Source organism: Hypomesus transpacificus, chromosome 19, assembly GCF_021917145.1.
Source record: "Hypomesus transpacificus isolate Combined female chromosome 19, fHypTra1, whole genome shotgun sequence".
Classification (NCBI taxonomy): domain Eukaryota; kingdom Metazoa; phylum Chordata; class Actinopteri; order Osmeriformes; family Osmeridae; genus Hypomesus; species Hypomesus transpacificus.
Genome location: NC_061078.1, coordinates 2,620,562 through 2,644,945, shown reverse-complemented (window position 1 = coordinate 2,644,945; position 24,384 = coordinate 2,620,562). Strand labels below are relative to the sequence as shown.

At 44.5% G+C, this 24,384-nt stretch overlaps 1 protein-coding gene across 2 annotated transcripts; it reads left to right on the top strand.

The window, feature by feature from the left end:
- The first annotated feature begins 5,097 nt into the window (after positions 1-5,097).
- On the top strand, positions 5,098-15,731 carry LOC124481716 (ubiquitin-conjugating enzyme E2 Q2-like). Of its 2 annotated transcripts, none has more exons than XM_047041898.1 (13): positions 5,098-5,710; positions 6,659-6,763; positions 7,893-8,015; positions 8,311-8,367; positions 8,536-8,676; positions 9,338-9,422; positions 9,538-9,598; positions 9,751-9,841; positions 9,979-10,037; positions 10,305-10,353; positions 10,450-10,545; positions 11,891-11,957; positions 12,221-15,731. In XM_047041898.1, the coding sequence occupies exons 1-13, from the start codon at positions 5,552-5,554 to the stop codon at positions 12,250-12,252; spliced, it is 1,125 nt and encodes a 374-aa protein (XP_046897854.1). In that variant the 5' UTR covers positions 5,098-5,551; the 3' UTR covers positions 12,253-15,731. The 2 variants fall into 2 exon arrangements, with proteins under 2 accessions (XP_046897854.1, XP_046897853.1); XM_047041897.1 differs by having other exon boundaries at positions 8,536-8,691.
- Positions 15,732-24,384: the final 8,653 nt, after the last annotated feature.

The window sequence follows — 24,384 nt, the reverse complement described above, 5'->3', positions numbered from 1 at the left end:
CCTGTTACTCTACAGTACGTGTGGAGCCATAGAGCTGGCATCTTAAGACACAGATGCTGGAATTCTAAAAGCTTTATTCGACCACCAAGGTGGACAAGGTAACCCTTAACCCTTTTGTTGCAGAAAGATTTTGTACCACAACTAAAGCATTCAGATTATGTTTTGTCAGAGGAGATCTTTGCCAGACAGAATAAGTGTAATTTGATTTGTAATACTGGAGAGAGTGTGAATGTCTTCAATGCCAAGAGTTTAGGGTCCTATTTAACAATATTACAAACAGATAGTGTCTTGTAATGCATTCAACCTCTCAACAGTTATTCACACCGCCAAGTCATTGTGCTGAATTGATTTCCATGTAATACATGCTTTGCAGTAAAATATTAACTTTCAAGGTCAATGTCTTGCATGTATAATGTGACATTAAACTAATTGCACAGCGTAAAGGGCAGCGTCTCCCCTTTGGTTAATTTCCATAAATTTCCGGCCTGGTGATGTACAGTCCTTCATGTAGGCCCAGTGGTGGTGCTGGGCCCACTGAGGAGGAGAGATAGGGAGCCTGTTTGTAAATGAGCTGCCATCTCTATCACCCAGCCGGGTGATGCAAGAGTGGTGCGGTTCCCAGCCCGCAGGGCCAGGATGCAGGGTACCATGTGTGTACAGTACTGTATGTCCTGGACGAAGACGCTGCTTGCTGCGTCTCCCTGAGAGATGTATTCTCACCGTTCCCCAAAAGAAAATTGGATCTTGTTTCTCCTTGCAGTAGGGAATGGTGCTGTGTGCTGTGACAAACTGCACCTGTGTATTTGGTGAGTCAGCAGGAGAGGCAACGGCAATTAAGACTGAGAATTGAAGGATGGCTTCTGCCGTTCAGTTAGACTTCGGAACACCCCAAAGTAGGCGGAGAGAAATTCTACTGCCGCAACTCTATAAGACCAAAGTGCTATCTGATCTTTCTGCATTTGACATGACCTGTCTGATTAAGTGGATATTAGCAGACAAATGAGTTTAAGTAGCCATGAAACAGTATACAGTGTCCTGGGTTGCACTGTATAGGCCTAGTATGCCAACATGGCAGTTTGTCCACATTATTAATCTCACTTAGTGAGACTACTGAGGCCGTTAGTGGTTCATCAAGAAAGGTGCTGGCACCTGATCACAAACTGCCCTTTAATTAGATTAAGAACACATACGACAACAATCAACCAGTATTTGTATAGGCCTTTGTATTAGCCTTCAAGCTAATGGTAAGGGATGTACTTTAAGCTGAAATGGCAGGGCCTTCAATAGCATAGCTGGGCTCTGTCATAAAGTAATAATAAAGACAGTAAATGCTGGGGTGTGATTTGCTTCCCCTGTCCAGGGTGGAAACGAGCCTCTGCCAGCTATAGGGTACAGGACAGAGGCAGGACAGAGGCAGGACAGAGGCAGGACAGAGGCAGGACAGAGGCAGGACAGCGGCACAAGATAAATCATAACAGACAACAGCAATCTGCCTCTTTATTAAGCTGTACAGCCGCATCCGCCTGACAAACTCCAGGTCAGCTCTTCAATCATAAAACAAGTCTGAAAGGACAATCACCATTTAAACTAAGATGTTTATTTCACGCTGTACAAGCTCCATTTCCCCCTCCTGACTCAAACTTCAAAAAGACTGGTCAGAAACAGGCCCACCTGGCACATCATTGTTAATGGAGGTATAAGACATGTATTACACACGGGGACGGAGAAAGAGAGAATTGTAGCTGTCATTAAACCTGTCTATTAGTTTACAGAGTTGTTCTCGCAGTCATTAAAAATGTCATCAGGAGATAAGATTCAAGAAGGTTAACTGTTTTGAGCAGAGGCTTATGTGGCTGTTTCATTCTGCAACATTATATCCTTGTCATAAACTCAGAAAGGGGGTAGGCCTCGCTCCTGAATGCCCATCTGCTCTCTACAATCGATGGTAAGTAATTACCCGGTAACAAGGAGTAGATGTTATTGATTTTACCTGCCACTGAAAGTCACCCCTGGTAAGCACAGGTCAGGTTAAACAGCTCTTGGACTTCGCATCAAGAGGACGGTTGAAAATGACAGAGCTATAGTATGAGTGTTGACCATGAGAATGAATGAGGAATCCTCCACTCAATTTATTCTCTTTTTGATACACAATAAAAACTGTACTTGGGAATGCAAATCAATGTTTTAGTTTCAAAGTATTTCAAAATGAATGGCTGTATGTAGGTGATGGACAATAAATGGCAATAGAGAAATAAATACATTGTCCATGATTCATATGAAAATAATAAATATCAGCAGCAGAAGGAAAGGTCATAATTAAATTGAGTTTGGTTGGTAAAGTTTCTGGTATTATTCTGTTTAATAGATATATGGGCCAATATTAAATGCCACTGCGAGCAAGTAGCTGAGCATGACAAAAACAAATAGCAAAATCATAGATTTATGATGTGTTTTTCCAAGTCACTGTAGTGCTGCTCTATTCTCCATAATAAAACAGGGTTAATGTTAAGAAGAAGAAAAATACGATTAAAATTGTAATGCTACTTATAAGAAAAAAACAATGTTTTAAAAACTGAACGACTGTCTCAGCTGACCCATAAAACCTATTCTAATTCTGCATTCTGCTCAAAGTGAATTATTGTTGTGGTGGTCTGACAAACACTCTGACCTCTTAAGGTCATTAATCACACACACACAGATGGGATTTTGACGAATAGATGAGATGAAACCAGGAGTATTAGTCATACCTCATGTTCACCACTCCACTCACAGAAGGTTTTATGAGAAAGAAACAACACCTTGGTCTGCTGTATAAAGTCAGAAACATGAATTACATTACATTGTGCACTGGAGTGAAACAATGGCCTTTGCAGGGCCACCAACGCATTACCCAAACCCGTCAGTGACCACTTGACCTTCACACACCTTGTTTAGTTGGGACACATTTGGTAGCATTGGTAATACAGAACAACAGTTAGTACTAAGTTGTCTGTGCATGTACAGCAGATATACATTGGAAAGGTGTGATATGTGTAATGATGTTAGTGATTGCTGTTTAAAACAATGGGACACCGGCAGGGGGGGCTGTAGTAATGCGATTTAGGGATAGGACCTGGTTTGTTAACGTGAATTATTCATGTCTTGCTACACATCTTCATTCAAGCACAAACTCGCCAAAACAGTCAAGTAAAGTTCATTTTAGTGAATTATTTTGATCTATAGGTTTGACTTTGATCATACAAGGCTATAAAAGAAACCCTGAGAAGTTGTTTTTTGTGAAAACTTTAAAACAGTCAATGTTAACTTACTGATAAGATGTCAAACCATAAACTTCCACATTAAGTAACAAGAATCAAATTTTTTCTATTTCATTTTGATCATACAAAACCAAAAATGTCATGCCATCATGTGAACATAATACAAAATGCATCAAGCACAAAGTCATGCAAACAGAAGCCAGTGATGCTCATGCTAGCCATGCTGATTCAGTCATGAAGGAAGGTGGGAGGTGCAATAGTGACAAACGTTTCAATACAGCTTGTCTGCATTGAAATCACTATTCATGTGGAAACATGCCATGGCAGAGATGCCATAACCACATTCACAGTCATTACTCACTGGAAGACGCCCCTTTAAATCTGCATTTGTGCAGACAGATTGTGTTCAGGAAAATAAGCAATAACAAGCATAGGTGGCTATGAAAACGCCCCCCTTCCCCTCTAGTTCATAAGACAATTACAAACAATTCCCACTGTAATACTCTTGACCATGCCCTTAAGCAGGGTGCGAATTATACAATGACAATCGGGGGGGTCAACTTCTTTTCCAGGGCGTAAAGTAATATCTATGATTACAGGTCAGAACGATACATAAATGTATTGACCGCCCCAAACCTGTTGTTTTTACCTTTTTTGGGGGGGTCCAAGTCTTAACTATGGGGGTCAAACCCCCCCCCCCCGTAATTTCAAACCCTGCCCTTAAGTCTTGAACCACACCATGCATACTTGAACTGACACATTCATCATGCTAGTGTCTACTACCATCTGGTGGTCATTCTACCACACTTCAGAAAGTTTGGTATTGTGGAAAGTTCCATTGATGAATACCAGTAATACAACACTCAGGACAACAATATACTCTACAGCTCATACTTTTGTTTCCCAGTTAAACTCATTTCAGAGCATATTACAGGTAGCTGTGTTAGGTGCCTGGTACTCTTAAAGTAACTTGTGCTACAGATTCCTGACTAAGTAAGTTTAAAATTAAATGTGCTCCTTTTGGAGTACACATAGACTACACTCAATCATGTTAAAACAGATGGCAACACATTTTAGTCATTGTTAAATATAAATTAATGTTTAAACAATACGTTATAAAATTATGTCTAGGAATGGCAACCTTGACCACTGGGGTCAGAGTTTCTTTCATATTTCTTGTTAAACATGGAAACACCTCTCCTCTCTATTCACTTTCTTACAGGGGTACACCAAGTCCTTATATTAGGTTACAGTACTTCTGTTTGTGACAGTGTGATTAGAACACAGCATTATTTGGTTTGCTACATTTACTCCTCTCCGTGTAATAGGCTTACTGTCAAGGGATAGCATGCTTTTGAATTTTAGAATGCTTTATGAGCCCCCTCATTGGGTGTCCAGTTAAATTAGTGGTCTTTCTGAAAGGCCCCTTTTTTAAGCACTTTGAAGACTGATTGAGGATATCCAGCGTTTTAACACACTATATCTCGACCATAGCATTTGTGTACTCTATCCTAACATTTTATATTATCACACGTGAAGAAATACAATGGAGATAGTGCGAATGTCTCAAGAGGACAATCGCGAAACTGACATCTACGCAATTAATGGATGCAAATTTACTTTACTATTCCTCTCGTTACAGTATGTGTAATTTTGGGGGTGCATCCTAAAAAATAAACAATAACAGCTACAGTCAAACTGATATTAAATCAACTATTTATAAATAAGCACAAATGTATGCATATTGTCCAAGGTTTATCAATATGGAAAAAATATGTTTTGATGCTCTAACCTCCGCCCTAAACTGAGCACGCGCTGAATGCTGGGATTCTGCGGGTTCGGAAAAACGCCATCTTTAAACCCCAGAAGAAACCTCTGAACAGCAGGACCAACGACGCACAGCGCCCGCGTCTGGATCAAGTTCTGCGGGCATCTTCTGTTTGTTAAGCGGTGAAACTAAAACGTTTTCATATCAAGGAACTGTAAGAAAACGATTGAGACACACTTTATAGTTTTGAGACTATATTAACAAAAGGACAGCCAAGAACGACAACAACAATAGACGGAAAGAGACACAACGGACGTGCATTCAAGGCGTTGTTGTTGAACTAGCAAGCCTGCTAGCCTCGCTAGCTAACGTCAGCTAGCAGCATCTTTGTTTTTAAACGGCCACGTCTTGCCCCCTTTGTTGTCGCTTGCTTTTCTAACGTTAGCACCATTTGGACTCGATTGCGTGCCGGCAGCAAGTCCCGACTTTTCCCCTCCCCAGCGGTCTAGCCGGAGATGCGTGGAAGATGTCGGTTTCGGGGCTGAAGGCCGAATTGAAGTTTCTGGAGTCCATTTTTGATCCAAACCACGAACGCTTCCGAATAATTGACTGGAAACCGGACGAACTAAGCTGTCAGTTCAATGTAACTGGAGAAAAACTTCTGATAATCCACTGCAACATAACAGTAAGATGGCAATGATTGTTTAGCCAAACGAAATGTTGGTTTGCCACTACCTTATCTTGCTAGCTAGCTACTTATTTAGCTAGGTCGCTAGCAAGGTACTGTAGCTCTACGTCGTTTAACTTGATTAGCTAGCGTACCTAACTGTAAGTTAGCTTGGTTGCTAGCAATGGTTAGCTGGTTAGCGAGCTAAGAGAAATTGAAAGTCAGCCAGTGCGACGGCGTACTCGGAAAAAATCTGCTTGCTAGCTAACACGTTACAGCTTGCTGCGTAGTCACTTTGATAGCTTAGCTAGACTAGTCTAGCTGACGAATAAGCTAGCTACGCTAGCTAGCTAGTTAAACTAGGGGGAAAGACTGGCTTGAATCCTGTCGTTACGTTATTTGGAACATTAGTGTAACTAAGATTCTTAGTAAGAATTATAGTTATCAGAGGACTCTCGGCCCAAGACATGCAAGAGACCCGTATTGTTCGACATTGATTCAATTTAGCAAGCATAGTTAAGTTAGCGGTTGTGGCGATAACTACTGCTAGTGTTGGCTAGTAACTAACCCGTCAACCTTAACCCACACTCGTGTTTGACATATGTCAGCTCGTCAATTTGGCCTACTGAATTCCAGACTTCACGCTTTTGCTTTTTGACTAAAATCACCATTACGACCTAGACCTAAACTAGATCTAGCTCATGACGATGGGTGGTGTTTTTGGAAGCTAAAATCCGCATTGTCGTAATGATTGCGCAGTTATTTAACTTGGTAACTAGCATTACAGTTTTCAGACGGTATATATATCTTGTTTAGATAGCAGGGAAACGTTAATCGCTACAGTCACGTAATATAGATAATTACATATTTAAAATACATCTATTCTAATTTGCGTGTATCTGTGAAGGGTTAGTTTAAGCTCGACGATTACAAAACTTAATTCTACGCTCATCCTCATTCTTACAGGAGTCATACCCTTTAACACCACCTATATGGTTTGTGGACTCTGAAGATCCAAGCCTGACACAAGTGTTGGAGCGCCTTGATGATGTGAGAAAAGGAAGCACTCTGGTAAGATATCAGATTAACTTGATGTATCAGCAAAAATGTGTGTACTGGCTAACATAGCTTCGTTGGAAAACATGGTTACCTGCCCCTCCGTGAACCCACTCATGCCTGTCTCATAGGGTTTATTAGTCAAGATATATTGGATATTTGAGTAATTAATGTATTTTCACAACGGGCACAACGGGATTTGTGTCTTGTGAAAATGGGTTGAATTGGAAAAAGTGCTTTGACGGGCCTTGTGAGTCTGGTTAAGAATTAATGGGCCAGGCTTTATCTCAGCAGGAGCATTCTCTCTGCGTTATGACAACAACACTAGCCTGCTGAGCCAAGCTTTATCCAAAGCAGGCAGATAATTGGTGCTAATTCATCTTTGCCTCTCTTTTTTCAATTACATCCTTTAGTTCACATTGCACTAGAATAAGGCAGCTCACTGTACATGCAATATGATAGTGTACTTCAATGGCCATACACTTTTTCGTTTGCTCTGCTGAGTGTTTAATTCAGGAAGTTTGACCGACTCATTGTTTTGTACTTGTTGACCTCATGAGTGCACCCTGTGCCATGCTATCTAATCCCCAGTTATATGGCTTGGGGTGGTCAGTCACTGGAGTGTTACTTGAGTCATAGCTTTGTCACTATAACCTTATTTCACAGCTCTTCTACATTTGCTGTGAATAGAAGCATTCATGCATACTAATACACACATAATCCTACATATATAACAAAAAGGAACATGTCTTACTATTTTTTGCATACAAAATAAGATCTCAACACATTTTGGTTGCTTGGATCAGAAACGTTTCTTTCAGCCAGTTGTGGTTGGATGACAGTTCCCAGCAGCAGAAGACAAGAGGTTTCCCTTTCAAAGTGGAGAGCTGTGTTAACCTCCCCCTGTGTGTTGTCCTAGAGAATCAGCGTTCTAGATTTCAGGAAAAGCCGTGACTGGTTGTATACCATGCACGTCAGGAAGACGACGCCCATGTGCACCCGAAAACAAACCTTTGGTGCTGTATGGAGGGTGTGGAACATGAGGAAAGCTACCTGTGACACGTCTTCCCTGCTCTGTCACGGCACTGACTTGTGTGTTGATGTGGTCTGTGGGTTTCTCTTTCCCCGTTTTTGCTGCGCACAGCTCCTGCAACAGCTGAAGAGGCTCATCTGCGATCTCTGCCGCCTGTACAACCTACCCCAGCACCCAGATGTGGAGATGCTCGACCAGCCCCTGCCTGCTGGGCCTGTAGGGCAAGACCGCAAGGCAAGGCTAAAATGCACCAGTGTCTTTTTTGTTTGTTGTTGTTTTTTTACATGACAGCGAAAAGTTGGTTTGAGGACAAGAGACAGAGGACGAATGTGCTTGGCTGATGAAAGGCTGTCCTGCATCCCTGCTACTGAGTCCCTGTCAAAACTGTGTTCTCTTCAGTTACAGTACCCTTTGGCTCAGTGTTTGTTTCATTACATTACAAGTCTTGATTGCTGAACCAGAGCACAGTAATGATGTATATTTTGCTGTCTGAACACGTTTCTTTATATTTGTTTTGGTGTCTCTTTAGCATGGAACCACTGATGAGGTCACGTCAGAGGAGGAGGAAGAGGAGGAAATGGGAGAGGTATTTCTCCCGTTCTGATGCCTTTCACATAAACACCCATACCCTCTCATTCTCACTTGTGTCACATGGAGAAAAAATGGTTCTGGATTATCACAGCGTCTCTTTGCTGGCTTTGATTGTTTATGTTGTTGTTTTCGTGTGTGTGTGTGTGTGTGTGTGTGTGCGCAGGACATCGAAGACCTCGACCACTACGAGATGAAAGAGGAGGAGCCAGTGGACGGGAAGAAGTCTGAGGACGACGGGATCGAGAAGGAGAACCTGGCTATCCTGGAGAAAATCAGAAAGAACCAGAGGCAGGACCACTTGAATGTAAGTGCTCATTCGGTAAGGCAACCTTTTCATACTTTTTTGGGGTGGGGCGCATGACGGGTTGTTGTTGTTGAACTAACGATGTAACGGCCATGAGTTGGTTAGTTATGAAATGGGCTTAACTTGCTCAACGATTACTCATAGCAATGCTACGCTCACTCATGATGCATAGCTGTAGTGACTTCTGACGGAGGAAATTCTCTCCTACTGTAGTGTTGATCAAGATATCGTAGTTTTTTTTTAACCAGAAAGCCTGTGTGTCGTTGTGTTTATCTGCATTTTTATCTCCAGGTTTTCTTTGAGCCTGATTTCTGAGAGGCAGTGCACAGTGGTGAATAAATGAGTTTGTGTGACGGGCCTGCCCTCCATTCAGTGCCTCAGCTGCGTGGTCATCTAAAATCTGTCAGAAATTCTTAAACTGCCTCACTGGGAAACAGCAGTGGTGTTTCAGTCCAGTCAGAGGACTGACCAGGCGTAAACAAGAGGCTCTATTGTTCATTTAGGAATGAACTTCGGTGTGGAGAATGAACATACCTTTTTGATCATTTTAGGCACTGTTTCACTTGTGTTGCTTACCGGTTTTAATATTCCCCCCCCAGTGCGGAGACCTGAGCATAGTGTGTCAGGGTGTTATAATGTCCTGCTGTGTTGGACTCCACAGGGTGCTGTTTCTGGGTCAGTGCAGGCCTCCGACCGCCTGATGAAGGAGCTCCGGGAGATCTACAGGTCCCAGAGTTACAAGACCGGTACGTCCTGTCACCCCCCCACCCCCACCTTCCAGGACTGTATCCTCTTGATGTGAAAACACAGAGGTTTGATGCATTGTAGCGTGTGTCTTATCAGACTGGGTGTGTCTTACAGGGATTTACTCTGTGGAGCTTTGCAACGACAGCCTCTATGAATGGCACGTGAAGCTGAGGACGTGAGTAACCCATGTGTCTGGGTCCAGAAGGTCCACATAGTTAGATTTTAGATATAAATAGCATTTTCATCATACATTTACAGCCTGTTCATTATTATAATATTTTTGGTAAATATAGAAGTTTACCTTTTTGTTTTGGTATGCTTCACTAGGGTGGATCCTGATAGCCCTTTGCACAGTGACCTACAAGTCCTAAAGGAAAAGGAGGGGATGGATTACATTCTGCTAAACTTTTCATATAAAGTGAGTGGGACTTCTACAAAGCATTCATTTTGATCGTTGATTTTTTAAATCCTTGTGAATCAAGGATCATGTTTGGACTAAGCTCTGGGTGTTGTGAGGCCGTACTAATGTTGTTTCTGCCTCTCTGCTCCTGGCAGGATAACTTCCCCTTTGACCCGCCGTTTGTGCGGGTAGCGTCGCCTGTTCTGTCCGGAGGGTGAGTTCTTTGTGTGTGTTTGTGTGTGTTTTCACAGACATTGTAGTACTCCTCCCCTCCTGCCTGTAAAGGAAAGGGTGGTCTTAGCCCAGACTCCCCTCTCTGTCAGCAGCTCATGAAAATCTCAAGGTCACACTGGGCGTTTGGCAGTTTAAAACGGGTGGTCTGTGATTGCGGAACAAGGAGATCACCAAACTGCTGTGAACCCTGTTCCAGTTGGCCACCGTCTAAGTACCCTGTTCTGTTTTTCGAACCTGTTCTCTGTAGTTACGTCCTTGGAGGGGGAGCCTTGTGCATGGAACTTCTCACTAAGCAGGTTGGTTAAGTGGCCTACCTTTCAGACTCAGTGGTAGTTCCACCTTCTGTCATGGTGTAGCATCAGCTTCTAATGGACTTGTTGTTCTGATTGCAGGGCTGGAGCAGTGCCTATTCCATAGAGTCTGTCATCATGCAGATCAATGCCACTTTAGTCAAAGGAAAAGCCAGAGTGCAGTTCGGAGCCAATAAGGTAAGGTCGAGGGAAACAACTAAGGCTGAATCCCAATACTCCCCCTTCCCCTTAGTCTTGCGCGTTCCCGTGAGAGCTAGTGGTGTCCCAATACTCTTTTTGAGCAAGGGGTAGGGCTAAGACGAAGGGGTATACACCCCTTAAAACCAAGAAAGATCGGGAGCTTACTTGAAACCTAGGGCTATGTGAATACTGAGCGACCGGCAACAATGGCGGCCAGATCATCCAGAGAGTCCGATAAATGTAATATTTTCGGCTGTTATACACAGTCCTGAACATGTATATTTGCAACCATTTTCCTAATTGAAACGTTTCTAAAAATCGCTAGTTTGGTACGCTAATGTTACAGTGCTGAATTGCACAACAGTCCCATATTTCTTTGACTAGCATGTCTACAGTTTTAAGTAAACTCCATTAGCAGCGAATTTCGTTTAATATCAGTGCACAACTCTATTTGCTTTGGAGATATCGATACGTGCTAGATGACGTACCTGTAACCAAGTGGCGTCCCATTTCTTAGGGAAATGTAGCCCTTACACCTCAGTGCCAAGGGCTAGTGGTAAACTAAGGGCTAGGGGTAAGGGGAAGGGGGAGTATTGGGATTCAGCCTAACGCCCCGTTTATTGCAGTGATGTGCACGATACTTCATGTTGATACTGTGGAGTAGAAAAAGGTGGGGGTTAAGATCCCAGCTCTTCTCCGCTTTGTGTGTGGCCAGCTGGTTAGCTCTCCTTCCATGCAGGTGGTAGCAAGCAGCAGGCAGCTATTGCTCTGATAAGCCTCTAAACTCCACTCCTACTGGGTGTGGTTGCGTGGCACCCTCTGGGACAGGGCCAGCAAGATGCTGATCTCTTAATTCTGCAGCTTCCGATGAGTCCACTTCATGCTGTCACTTCCAGGCTCGGCACAACTCCTGGCAGACACTAATCTGGCTCTAGGCTCCCATTAGAATTTAGAGCAGACTGACCAGTCTGGGTTATTTATAGCCAAGCGTCAGCCCCTGCGATTCCAAGTAGGAACGCACCACGACTGGTGTGTTGGAGCACTTTGAAAGTTATCATCTTTGGCTAAGTGGGTGTGAAGTATCCGGACAGGACTTGGTAATCAGTCCCGCTGATGAGGGCTGAATCAGTGGAAATGAGAAGTCAGATAAGCGGAAGACGCTGCAGGGCAGATGGTTGAAGATGGCCCAAACCATTATGTCAGGAGTGTTGCCAGAAATTAAGCTATTTTAAGCCTTTTTTCTTCGTGTAACCCGAGGCATTTCTTTGTACGTATGCACAAGAGGTTTATCTATGTTCTGTCTTTTTTTTTTTGGTGTATAATTGTTGTTTTTTGTTTTCAGAACCAGTATAATCTTGCCAGAGCACAACAGTCATATAAATCCCTGGTCCAGATCCATGAAAAGAATGGTGAGTGTTCCCATCTCCAGTTACACCCAGTGAGCATCTCTGACCTTGTTTACTGATATTTAATCCCTCTATATATCACCTGGGGGGGGTTCAACCAATAGTTTTTCTGGCAACAATCTCATGTTGGTTCTCATTGCAGATAATGTAGATAATCTAGCGCAAACCAAATGTATAAAGGAATTTCATATGCAGATTGAATGTTTATGTGCAGAAGCCAGATGTCCCTTATTTTCCAGTTAATCATGTTTTTTTCTGGACTTTAGGCTGGTACACACCCCCGAAGGAGGACGGCTAGATAAGGATTGTGGCCATGTCAGTTCTGGGACCACCCTGTCTTAGGATCCATACCCTTTTTTGTTTGTTTCTTTTTTTCTCAACCATTTTTTCCCCTCCTTTTCTCCTAACTGGAGTTATGTTCTTCACTGGATGTTCAACCCCTACACCAGTTCCATTTGTTCTGTGACCAAACTGATGACGACTCCCTTGAAAAACCACCTCAGCCTAGCCTTCAGTACAGGAACCTCCCTTTCCAACTCCATTCCTCTTTTACTCTCGCCTGTCATTTCCCCCCTCTCCTCCGTTGCGACATCTCCCTTACCCCGTATTTGACTCCATATCATCTGCCTCCGGTGATTCCCACGTGGGCGAGCGAAGGAGTGGATTCTGCCAGTGATTCTGGTCATGGATGAGGCACGGCTTCTTGTACCAGTGGAGGCTCTCTGCCAGGACATCCATCTCGACCAGGCAGGGCCCCGATGGCCTCAGACTGGAACTGACTAACCAGAGGCATCCCCCACAGAGGGGCAGCAGTGGCTGAAGCAGACAATTAACTGCTGATGGTGGGAGATTTACCCCACCCCACCTCACCCCCCACCCCCTCCCCATTCTGGCTTTTGTCATGTCCGTGCTTGTGTAATATCTGTATAATGCCAAGATTCCTCTTCCTCTGGACGCCTGTGCTCCATAGGCTAGCGTGCTTACACATACCCTGGGTCTCCGGAAGCCAAACTCCCTGCCTGACTGGAGAAGACGAGCAACACAGACTCCTGTGGCCAGGGTGGGACTGCTGCTCTGTGAAGGATATCCTGTTGAGATAAGTGGTGGTGTTGGGGATAAGGGGGGTGTTCCAATGCCCTCCATCCCCCCCACCCCTCCATCTTTCACCTGGGCTGGAGTTTTGGGCAGTGTCAGCAACATACTGAGACATGACCAGGCTTAGCAGTGGCAAGTTGGAATTTAATCACTGTAATGTAGTTGAATTTAACTCCACATGTAAAGTTGTATTTCTGAGAATGGGTTCTAATTGTTTTTAATGTAACCTTGTGTGGGTCTTTGGGGTGGGCAGGAATTGCATTAGTATACCCTTGACTACTCATAGCAGGGCCATCACAACTTCTGAAGACGTGTCACGCTATAGAAATAAGTCAAACTTTGCTACACTGATACTTTTACAGATGTACACACAAAAAACACACACACCATAAACCATGTTATTTCGTAAGCTTAATGACTACTACTGTTGATTGATTTCCTGTATGAAGTTGAGTTCTGAGGTCATATTTGGCAACAGCCTATAACACACCATTCCTTGTTCTAGTGGTACCTCATTCTTTACCATGCGTTGTTGTTATTGCACAGATGGTGCTGTTTTGGCATTCCAGACATTGAATCTATTTGTAGCTGTCCCTTGAAACTTGATGCACCTCAGTAAGGCTATACAGAGAAAGGGACAGCATTGTATTTCCCAGTAGTGACGAGACCATACCAAAAGACAGGTCTCCTTTCACGTTTCTTCAGTCTCCAAGTATAAATCAACGGGGTCCACAGGTCCCAGCCATTCCCTGGTCCTTAAGAACTGCCCATCACCAACCCACGGGCAGGGATCTGAGTGGCTGGAAGGGACATGGGGTTGGACTTCTGGCCCCGAGAGACTGTGGTGTATTGGTCAAGTCGCTTTGAGGCCTAAGGTGTTCAGACGAAACCTCTCCTCCAACCATAGCCTCCTCTATGGTACCTAGTCATGACCCTTAACCTCAGCTCTGTCATACCATCAGCATGCTGAGTCTTAAGTAGAATGTGAATATTATGCAGAGAAAAAAAAAAAAGTTTGTTGCATTGCTTTTAATGCTCTTACATATGACTCCATAGGTGATTGTGAGCTCATGCTGTTCCACATTGTATGTTGTCTGAACCCCCAGCATAGGAACTAGTATGTTCCTAGTTAATATCCTGCTTTTACTATCAATGTTTTGGGTCATCTTAAAGCGAACCTAATCCAGAACACAGGTCTCCTTGTAAAACGGCCATGTATCATGTAGGTCCGATTTAAGTTCCACCTGTATTTGTGCAAGTAACAGCCACCTCACTAGTTTCTCAACACATCTTTGTTGATCTTTACAGTGTCTCTTTTTTTCTTTTCTTTTTCTCTCTCACACAAGACTTGTAACAGTCATGACATATGGCACTATTCACTCCATTACAGTATAAGTACATAAGTAGCTGTTGTCATAGGCATGGATGTTGATGGTGTTGTTGGTTTCCTCTTAGTCACCTCCTGGGTCCAGACATGCCCACTTATAACTACCCCTGCCCCTGGGTCCAGACATGCCCACTTATAACTACCCCTGCCCCTGGGTTCTCTGCAGAAGCAAACTCAGGAATACATCATGCACACTTGACTTTGCAAGGGATTGCTTCACAAGATGCAAGTTTAATTTGTCAGTTTATTTCTTTATAACTGGTTTACCATTTGATTCCCCTGTAATTACAGTAAGCATAAGATAGCTTTTTTTTTTGCTTTTGGACTGCACACTTTCTGGGTTGTATTCTGACAAACATCCGTCAGGTTGTTTAGAGGGGAGCCTGCTGTGCTAAGGTTGAAGTGATGGTTTTTGGGCAGACTTTGCCATTGTTGATATCTAACCCCTCTCCACACAGATATAAATAATCTATCTCCACAGACGATCGGTCCCGTGCTGAAGGATGTTTTGGTGAACACTGACTCCCGACACACTCATTTACCTCAACCAGTGCTGGTCTACATGGGTGTTTACAGGACAGACTCCAACTTGTCCCTTTGGTATTAATTGTCCCTTTTCGCATGTAGATATAACAAGTCATTTTGCTCTGTTGTAACTGTGGGTATAGGGTTGATGTCTAAAGATGAATACTGAATAGGGTTGATTTGTTGAGGGGGTTCCTGGAAAAGGGATTTTTTACGGCAGTGTAAACCTGATTAACGAGATCAGGTCAGCGAAGAGCATCGACGCGGCTGCATTCGGCGCATTGCTAGAAATACGAGACCAAATAAATTCTCATCCGTAAACAAACACACAGCAGACTACTGTTCTTTCCACCTTAGCAGAACACCTAGTGCAGATGATAGGACTCTCTCCACCTCTCTGTCCAGGTCCCTGTGTCCCCCTCATCACGAGACGGTCTCACCTTGACCCGAGGTGGAGACTCTGCTTCTCCTTGGCCCCTGTGTCTGTAGTCTTGTCAGTTGTGCAGTGAGTTACAGCTTCTTTTACACCTATTTAGATTGGGTGTTTAACATAACAGTCTAGGGGTTGTGGGAATATTGGCTTGAGATAGAAACTTGCCTACTAATGGGTTCCCTCTCTGGCTTCATTCTGTGGTGGGTGGGTTATAAAGTTATGCACTGTTAGCATGCTTTGGTTTTATTTTATATTTTTCATTGCAAGGGTAATTTTGACCATGTACAGTAATTTGTAAACTTGCATCAAGTTTATGAATAAAGAATTTTATGAAATACTTGTCTGTTGTGGGCTTGTCACTGGTTTGTTTTGTTTTTGTCTGTTTGCATAGTCATGTCAACATTGCTGACCAGCCAGCAGGTGGTGTCTGATGTGCTGCTGTCGTTCCATTTCTGTTGCCGTTGTCAGTTAAATTATTTGCCATTAGAGGGAGCTGTTGCAAGTGGACAGAATGTCTTGAATGGGAACTCAATAGTACACATTCAAGTGTTAGGTTGATGGAATCTCATGTCACAGCATTCTACTGTCTAATTTGAGCAAATACAGACTTTACTCATGTTTTAATCAGTTCTGTCGGGGCAAATAGAGGATAGATAACCACGTCTTGTCGTTCAGAAGTTGTTCGATACCTAGATTTCAATCTCCAATGACTTATGTAGAGCGCTGAAGCTATAATAGAAAACCTAAACTCTTATTATTCTGGACCTGTCCTCTATTAACTCTGCTTGCTTGTTCTCATTCCTCGATGGACACTAGAAACCACTTAGGAAGAACAAAGTGCATTTGGAAAACCTTTAAAAGTAATCTACTCTGGAAAGTGGGCCTGGATAAACAGTCACTGTTCACTTAAAAGGTATATCCACTCCAAGAGACTATGACATAGACAATAAAACCACATTTTCCATTTTAAACCATTGACAGTTTCAATTGCCTTTCGGGATCACAATCTTCTATGCAGGGCAGACAGTGGCATTTGTCTGAAAGGAGGGAACAGAGAGAGAAAGACAGACTGACTATATCTGTACCTCTACGGTTCTCCTGTAAGGGTAATTGACCATTATTGAAACAATTTTCATTTACGTCATTTTTTAGTTGATTTGAGGGTTTAGTTTGCCAACCCCAGGCTTCATTATACTGCATGTCGTCCTCTTATCTCTCCTGCTATCTCTCATCTATTGCTGGCCTGTACGTCGACCCTGAAGCCAGACCTAAGCACACTGCGGCCTGCTCTGAGGATCAACTGAACTTGATTGATAGCCCGTGGCTTAACAGTCGTGTCCATCAGAGCTTGACTTGCACTGCACACCACATATCAGTAAAACGCTCAAGCATAACCCTGGATCAGGGGGTACATCAAGAAAGAAGCTCAGTTTCCAATAACTCAGGCTGTTCGGCATTGTACTGCAACGAATGGAAGTTGAAAACATGCTGGCAAAGTTTAGGACGAGAATATTAAACTGTCAGATTAGATTATAAATTGTACATCCATTGCTCCCATTGGCTGTGGCCGTGAAGCGGGTGGACTGCAGTGTTCATCACTTTTCTGGTAGTCTTTTGAGAGTCTACCGTCAGGCCATTGAAGACAGAAAAATGGGGCAGCAACAGTAACCTCCGGCTGACAAAGAGGGCCATGAAACGAGACCAAGGAGCCAATCCCATTGTGCCTTTCAGAGACCTTCTGCTGCAGAGGAACAGCTGGACAGCAATCAGGCAGGTGTCGACCCCGCACAACAGACCCATCAGACCAAGGTAAGATCCTGTCCAAGGCTCAAGGGCCCCAGGTGGCTGTAAAATTAAAGTCACATGTCTTGGCTAAAGCAAACCTGACACATAAACTAGGGCTGGAAGAAACGGAAACAAATGGCGGTTGGCAATGAGGGTAAAGATTGAATAACCTTTGACAGTGATTTAGTCTTTCCTCTTGATTCTATTATACATGTGCCTAAAGTGTATGTGAGAAACCACTGTTTGTTCCAGATGAAGTATTGTGGAAGAAATTGCTGAAATGGTCCACCTGACGATAAAGTAATGCACATTATAAACAGACCACAAATGCACTCAAATGAATTCCTTGTTTGTCTTAGAGGGACAAACAAATGTTGTATCAGTAGATAGATACAATTCAATATTAGATCACGTTGATTATGTATGACCAGAGGACAGTGTATGTGTGTGTTTGTCACTAGAGGCACTGCCCTTGCAACTGAACGTCTCAATGCACCACCCATGACAGATTCAGCCCTCCAGGGCTTGGATATCAATCCCAAGTGAATATTGGACAAATGCCTGGGACACAACACAGAATCTCAATTGAATCGCATGACCTAATGCCAAGATAGAGAGAGAGTGAGAGAGATGCGGTAAGTATTTTCGGTAATAATTATTATTTAGCTTCCAGGCTGCTTTTTATCAGCAACGTAAGGGATGGCGTACTTTTTATGATTTTTATTCCTGTTGCATACTTCCACACTGGAAAGGATGTGTGCCCTATTACATTATGCATACCCAAATCAGCTGTTTAAGTTTGTGTGATTGTAGTTAACATCTTTCAGACAATGACCTTTAAAAGTGTTTTTCATGTTGCTATTCTTGAAGTTATTTCAAATGTATTCCCGGTTTGCCTCTCCGACTGTCTGGAAGATAGAATGCATAAATTACACTAAAAGGCAATCAGGCAATCCCATTTGCTGATTGTGTGTCATCTATTATACTGCTCCTTTCTGTTCATTTCATATGCATTTCAAACCAGACCAGTCTTTGTAGTAAACACGTTTTTTGCTGTTGTTCACACCATTCAAAGTCATCTGTATGGGATAGTCACGTTGACCCTATCTGTCTTTACCCCTCATCTTAGACTGTCCAATGATCAGAGGTTTCCCTGTTGAGATGTGCTTCCCTGCACAGGCTTCGACTGGGCTAAACCAAATAGATTTCCACTGTTGGGGGGTTATGATTCATTTTAGATGCTTACTCAATACTGTGTGAGGGTACTGTAGCAGAAAGTCCCCCCCTCCACCTCCAGGCCCACAGAACAAAAGGATCCTATTCCTGAACATCCTTCCATGCTTTGGTGTTCTCTGAAGGTTCCTGACTGCACCTTTATTTGGGTGTTTGTGAGGTAGCAGGCTGTGAGTGAAGGTTATTTACCTGCTACATGATGCGGCTCTGTCTGGGCTCAGGCTACAATTGAACTGGCAGATCAACGAGAAGGGCGATGAGCTCATTGGAGTAGACTATCTGTCTTATTCTGATTCCCAATGCCTAAACCACAGAGCATAGAGATAGAACTGACTTATTGTTAGGACATTGATTTAAACTGGAGATATGGCCTTCTTTTCTCCCTTTCTCAATGCACCTCAGTCCGATAATGAAAAAAGCTTATTCGCGAGAGATAAGCAGGAACAAAGCCTCTTTTCTTTTACATTTAACCCTCCCAGTGTTTCCGCTCTCACAGAGAACAGCTGGTCCCCCAGGCCATTCCACCATGATGACTTGTGGCCCTTCACAGAAGAGAATTCCAAACCTGGACTGTTCTACCGGCCAGCTCTAGGGCTATCCCTAGAATCTAGAATCTTATATTCCACTAATGAGGCATAGCATCTGGAATCGGGGTCGGTTGATGGCTTCATCAGGTTGAAGAGGGCAGGGGGTGGCGAGTTGGGGGGGGGGGGGGGTGGAGGTCGTGGGGCTCTTTAAACTCCCCCAACCCCTTCTCCTCTTCCTCTGTCTTTAGTCTATTTTGAGGAGCAGGAGGAGGAGGAGCAGGCTGGGAGATGAATGGTGTGCACTGAAGAGCACTCATATGACTGATGAATGGGAAGGCTATGTTGGTTAAAATGGCCTTTGTGACACAGCCAGAGCAAAAGACAAGTGCGGCATCGTCCATCACTGAAGAACAGCAAAAGAGGATCTGTTTTGTGTGTAAACCAAACATAAACATATATGTAGGATATTTCTGAAAATTAATATACATTAATTGAATAATGCAGATATTTCTGTACATAGTGTGATGCCCAGTATATATCCTTAGCATTCAGGATGGAACTGTCTTTACTGGGTGTTATGACACATCAAATCAAATTTATTTGTATAGCCCTTTTTACACGCAAGCATGTCACAGAGGGCTTCACATGCGCCCATAGAACTGCCCCTCAACCAACCTAAACCCTCAAGGAAGACAAGGAAAAACACATCACATCACAGGGTACAAGCACCACGTCAACAAATAAAAACAATACTGTTAGCTTCCTTTCCTCACTAGTGTTGAGATTCCAGCGTAAGTCACATTGTGTGCCTGGCCAACAGCGATAGAAGAGATAAGTCTATGTGCCATCAGCAGAGATAAGCATCTTATCAGCCTGTCTGGCCGTCCACACCAACATCCAGAGGAGACCTGTTGTATTACAGGGCTGTTAGACATGCCCTGACACCTGCAGATAAAGAATCTTCAGTCTCTGCCTTCTTAAAGGAAAAAAAATACATTTTGACACTGTTTCAATTAAAGCAGCTATCATTTCTCACGAGCAAGAAGCGAGGCATGGGGCTGAAAGTTTATGCAGGGCCATTTGTTGTTGTGTAGACATATGGAAGGTTTTTTCTTCCTCCTATTGTCAGTGTTATGCTGTCTTTTAATGCCTGGAAATGCAATATGCCCTCAAGACAGAGCAAATACTGTATATACATTACTTTGTGTTACCTGCCCCCCAATTAAATCCTCCAGGCTGTTTTTCTTGAGCATGAAAAATGTTAACATTATACTAGTGCTCTGACAACCTGGCACAAGCCCTTCATTTTCACATTGATATGAATTATGCCTCCAAATAAACCCGCCGTTAAAGCCTTTGGGCGAGATGGAAGATGAGGGTGGGTCTGCTTCACACCAAACCTAGCCATCGATAGCCAACCTAGTCATCAATCTCTTGAGTTCATTCGGTTCACAAAGGGGGTCCTCCTTCACTGAAGGCAGTCGATAGATCGGCGCTCCCAGAATGAGAGCAATCCCATTAAGAAGGCTCTTCTCCTCGGGCCTCACAATGGGTGCTCATCAGAGGCCAGGGAAGGCAGCGCAGCATCCATCCATCCTCATACTGAGGGAGGTGGGGAAGGAAAAAGAGGATGGCTGGCAAATCTCTCTATCTCCTTCCGCTTCTCCAGAGGAGGGGGCGGGCGTCCTCTCTATCTCCCCTGCCACCCTGTGCCTCCACTCAGCCTCCAGAAAACAGCTGTTTGGCTTGATTATGGATACCACGAGAGCCAAGAGATTGGTAGGAAGTTCTATAACCACTGACAAGCACAGCTGTGAATAGGATTCTCAGTTCAGCGGATATGTGCTGAGGAGATTTAGTGTGCCGTTTTCTATTCTCTCACTTTCTCATGGGCCTGTTTATAACTCATGTATCCAATGATACCTACTTAACAGGCTTATTGTGTAAACATGCTTTAGGGACTGCTCTACATACATTGCACCAACTTTTATGGTAGACATTACACAGGTTAGCTTTGTAATATGCAAGTTTGAGTTATGCCATCTGATCTTTGCATTCAGTGTTCCCCTGTTTCTTGATGCTAGTTATATTGCCAGATGATGGTGAATGTGTTTCTCTCCCTAAGTACAAACCCACAGGTTCCCCTGCATAAACATCCCTAACAAGCCACTGTTGCCATGACAACCTGTTCAGCCAATGTCAAGACCTGCTCTTGACAGCAGGAGATTTTAAGTGGCCTAGGCAGTATGGGAATGTGCAAGCCAACCAACCAGCCAGCCAAAAGCATGTTACCGTCCGTTATTCAGCCAATGGCCAACGTCGATCCAATGCGCCCAAACAGGGCCATTTTCCCATCCGCTCTTTCTGTTCCTCATGGATGAGACCCTAGTTTCCCACTCTGCAGAATGATCAGCATGACTCACATCCAGCGAAGAGGAAAGGAGACCGGAATCCTGATGGATGGGACACGAAGGCCCATGATATTTAATTTAACCCATATTTAATGACCCGCTGTCTGTGATTTGGATAATTAGCTGGGCGCTGGATAATTCCTTCCTTTTGCTGGCAAGGGATTGGCCATTCAACTGTCTTCTGATGAGGCTCCGTGGCCTTCCTCGGGTGATTTAGTACGAGGACACCTCTCTCCTGGCTGGACACGGAGCCCTCTCAGAGACAGGAGAGAGAGCAGCAGAGAGTTTGATTACCGGGAGCCTGTCATATGTGTAATGAATCTGTGGGAAAGTGTGTCACCCCAGGCTTTATGTCTGTCTGGGCTTTGACACCCATTCCTGCCACCACGCCATGACCATTTTTGTTGTTTTCCCAGATACATCCTCTCTGCTAACTTTTACTGGTGACATCTACGATGGATCGGTTCCCCCATCCACCAACGTGAGAAGGGGTTGCACACTGGGTGTTGCTTCCTCCCAGCATGGCTGTCATCTTTTAGGGACCTTTCCACGTAGCGGAGGAAGGGGTGAGCGTGGGTACGATGTAGGAATGTAAACACCCCCCTCTTCCTGCCACCCTGGCCCTTCTGCCTCCCTGCCCACCTGCCTTCCTGCCTTCCTGCCTTCCTGCCTTCCTGCCTTCCTGCCTTCCTGCCTTCCTGCCCACCTGCCTTCCTGCCTTCCTGCCTTCCTGCCCACCTGCCTTCCTGCCTTCCTGCCTTCCTGCCCACCTGCCTTCCTGCCTTCCTGCCTTCCTGCCCTCCTGCCTTCCTGCCTTCCTGCCCACCTGCCTTCCTGCCTTCCTGCCTTCCTGCCTTCCTGCCTTCCTGCCCACCTGCCCACCTGCCTTCCTGCCCACCTGCCTTCCTGCCTTCCTGCCTTCCTGCCCACCTGCCTTCCTGCCCACCTGCCTTCCTGCCCGACACTGGAAAAAAAAAAGAATGGGAGTGGGAATCTAATTGCTAGCCACTCCCCGTAGTTTTGTGTTAATGACCGTCTCCCCCTTAAGTAGGCTATCTATATGCAAAGTCTGTTTCAATGGATTTCCTCATTATTTATTGTTAATGTATTAATGTGCTCGGATGATGAGGTGAGGGGGATACTGACGCCAGGCTCTCTTGCTGGGGCTCAGGGAGGGAGAGAGAGACAGGAAGGATGACACAGCATTGAACCATCCCCTTCCTGGTACAGAAAACAGCCAAACCCAGATTAGCGGAGGGAAGTCTACTCTCATCCTACCCCTAATACTGCCTCTTCTCAGATACTTACTGTATACTTACGCTAAACTCTATTTCTTAATGTACTGTAAACTACATATATACCAGTTTTTTTGGGGTTGCACCAAAGCAACGGGGCTTCTTAAGCCTGCTAAACCTAGCTCCCTCACCTTGAGTCTGCCCTCTAAACGCCGTCCCCTGAAACGAGAGCCAGCCTGTGGTGAGAGGAGCACCTTCGAGTCGTTCCACTCACGCTGCTCTCTCCTCAGTCAGAAGGAGAACCTGATCCACTGGCCATGCACTCTATTTCCTGACAGAAGCCATTTGGGCCAATCAGTGACTGGGGGTGGGGTGTGTGAGTGTGTGTGGAAGTGTGGTGAGAACAGAGGGACCAGACACACACACACATAAACACTGAAGGAAGGGGTGGTGTAAGGCAAGGACAGCTCCGGTTATGTCTGATCAGCCTTTCTGAACCTCCTCTCCATAGAGGGGGGGTGGATGAAGGATAATACACTCCTTCCCGCTCTGGGTTCGATTACAGCTGTAATGTTTCCTCCTCCCATTAAGTGTATTTGATTTTCAGGCGGGGGGGTTCTGCGGCAGGGATGGGGGCCAGAGGGCAGCTCCTGCAGGCATCCGTTATGCTGATGGCCCCCGGGTGGAGACAAGAAGTGGAGGATGCTCATGCGATTAGACCGAGGACTTTGTCAAAGCTCATTTCTGAAAGAGGTTCTCGGTGTAAACCCCAAGAGACTCATATCACTTCACTGATGCTGTCCAACCTTGGGAGAGCCAGTGGGTGCATTACACAGCGGTGGTGACACATTGAGAGCAGTTGGCAGTGCATGGACCACTATCAGGAGGATGTGCTGCTCCATGCAATGGCACCGCAATGGCTCGAGATCAGGAGGCTAACTGTTTTCATGTTCAAGTGGAAATAGAGTATGTTAATTGAGCCCATTTCCATCGGTGTAATAACTGCTCGTCAAAACACTCACTGGGACCATTAGTCAAAGATGTCAAGTTCAATCTGGACCACATGTCAAGCAACAGAATGAGACACATTCTATCAATCTTTGTGGTGGGTAGACCCCTGACAGATTGACTCGTGATTGATCTTTTGACAACTGAAGCCTGAGAGTTTCAGAGTTTAGATAGGCGGTGTATGGATAAAGAGGGAAGAAAATGGGATTTGTCGTCAGATGGAGTTAAGTAACACCAGGACTTTCAATTAGGTACATTTTAGGACTCAGCTCACGTCATCTACAGAGCAGCCGCTTATGTAGCAGGGATAGAAAGGAAAAGAGAAAAATTGGGGGAGAGACAGAGAGAGAGAGAAGATACAGACAGACAGAAAGAAAGACAGAAATGGAAAGGGAAAGGGGTGATGAATAAATGAGAATGTTGAGGCTGACACACTCTGGGCTGGCCTGCTGACAGTGGTTCTGATTGGCTCTGCCATCATAGCCACTCACAGGCCACAGGCTGTGTACATAGAGCAAGCCTGACAGAGAGTGATGACTAGACACGGCACCACCAGCATCAAGGGAAATGTGTGTGTGTGTGTATGCACTGTTATAGTAGTTGTTTGTGTCATCTCATTAATAACTGGTTCGTTTGTGTGAAGCAAAAGTGTGTGGGTGCGAGCGTGTATGTGTGAATAAGAGTGTCGGCGTGTCCAACCCTACAGTGTTGCACTTTATATGTGTGGGCATGAACAGGTGTGTGTGGGCATGTGCGCAAGAACATGAGCACAGGCTGTTCATTAACAGAAC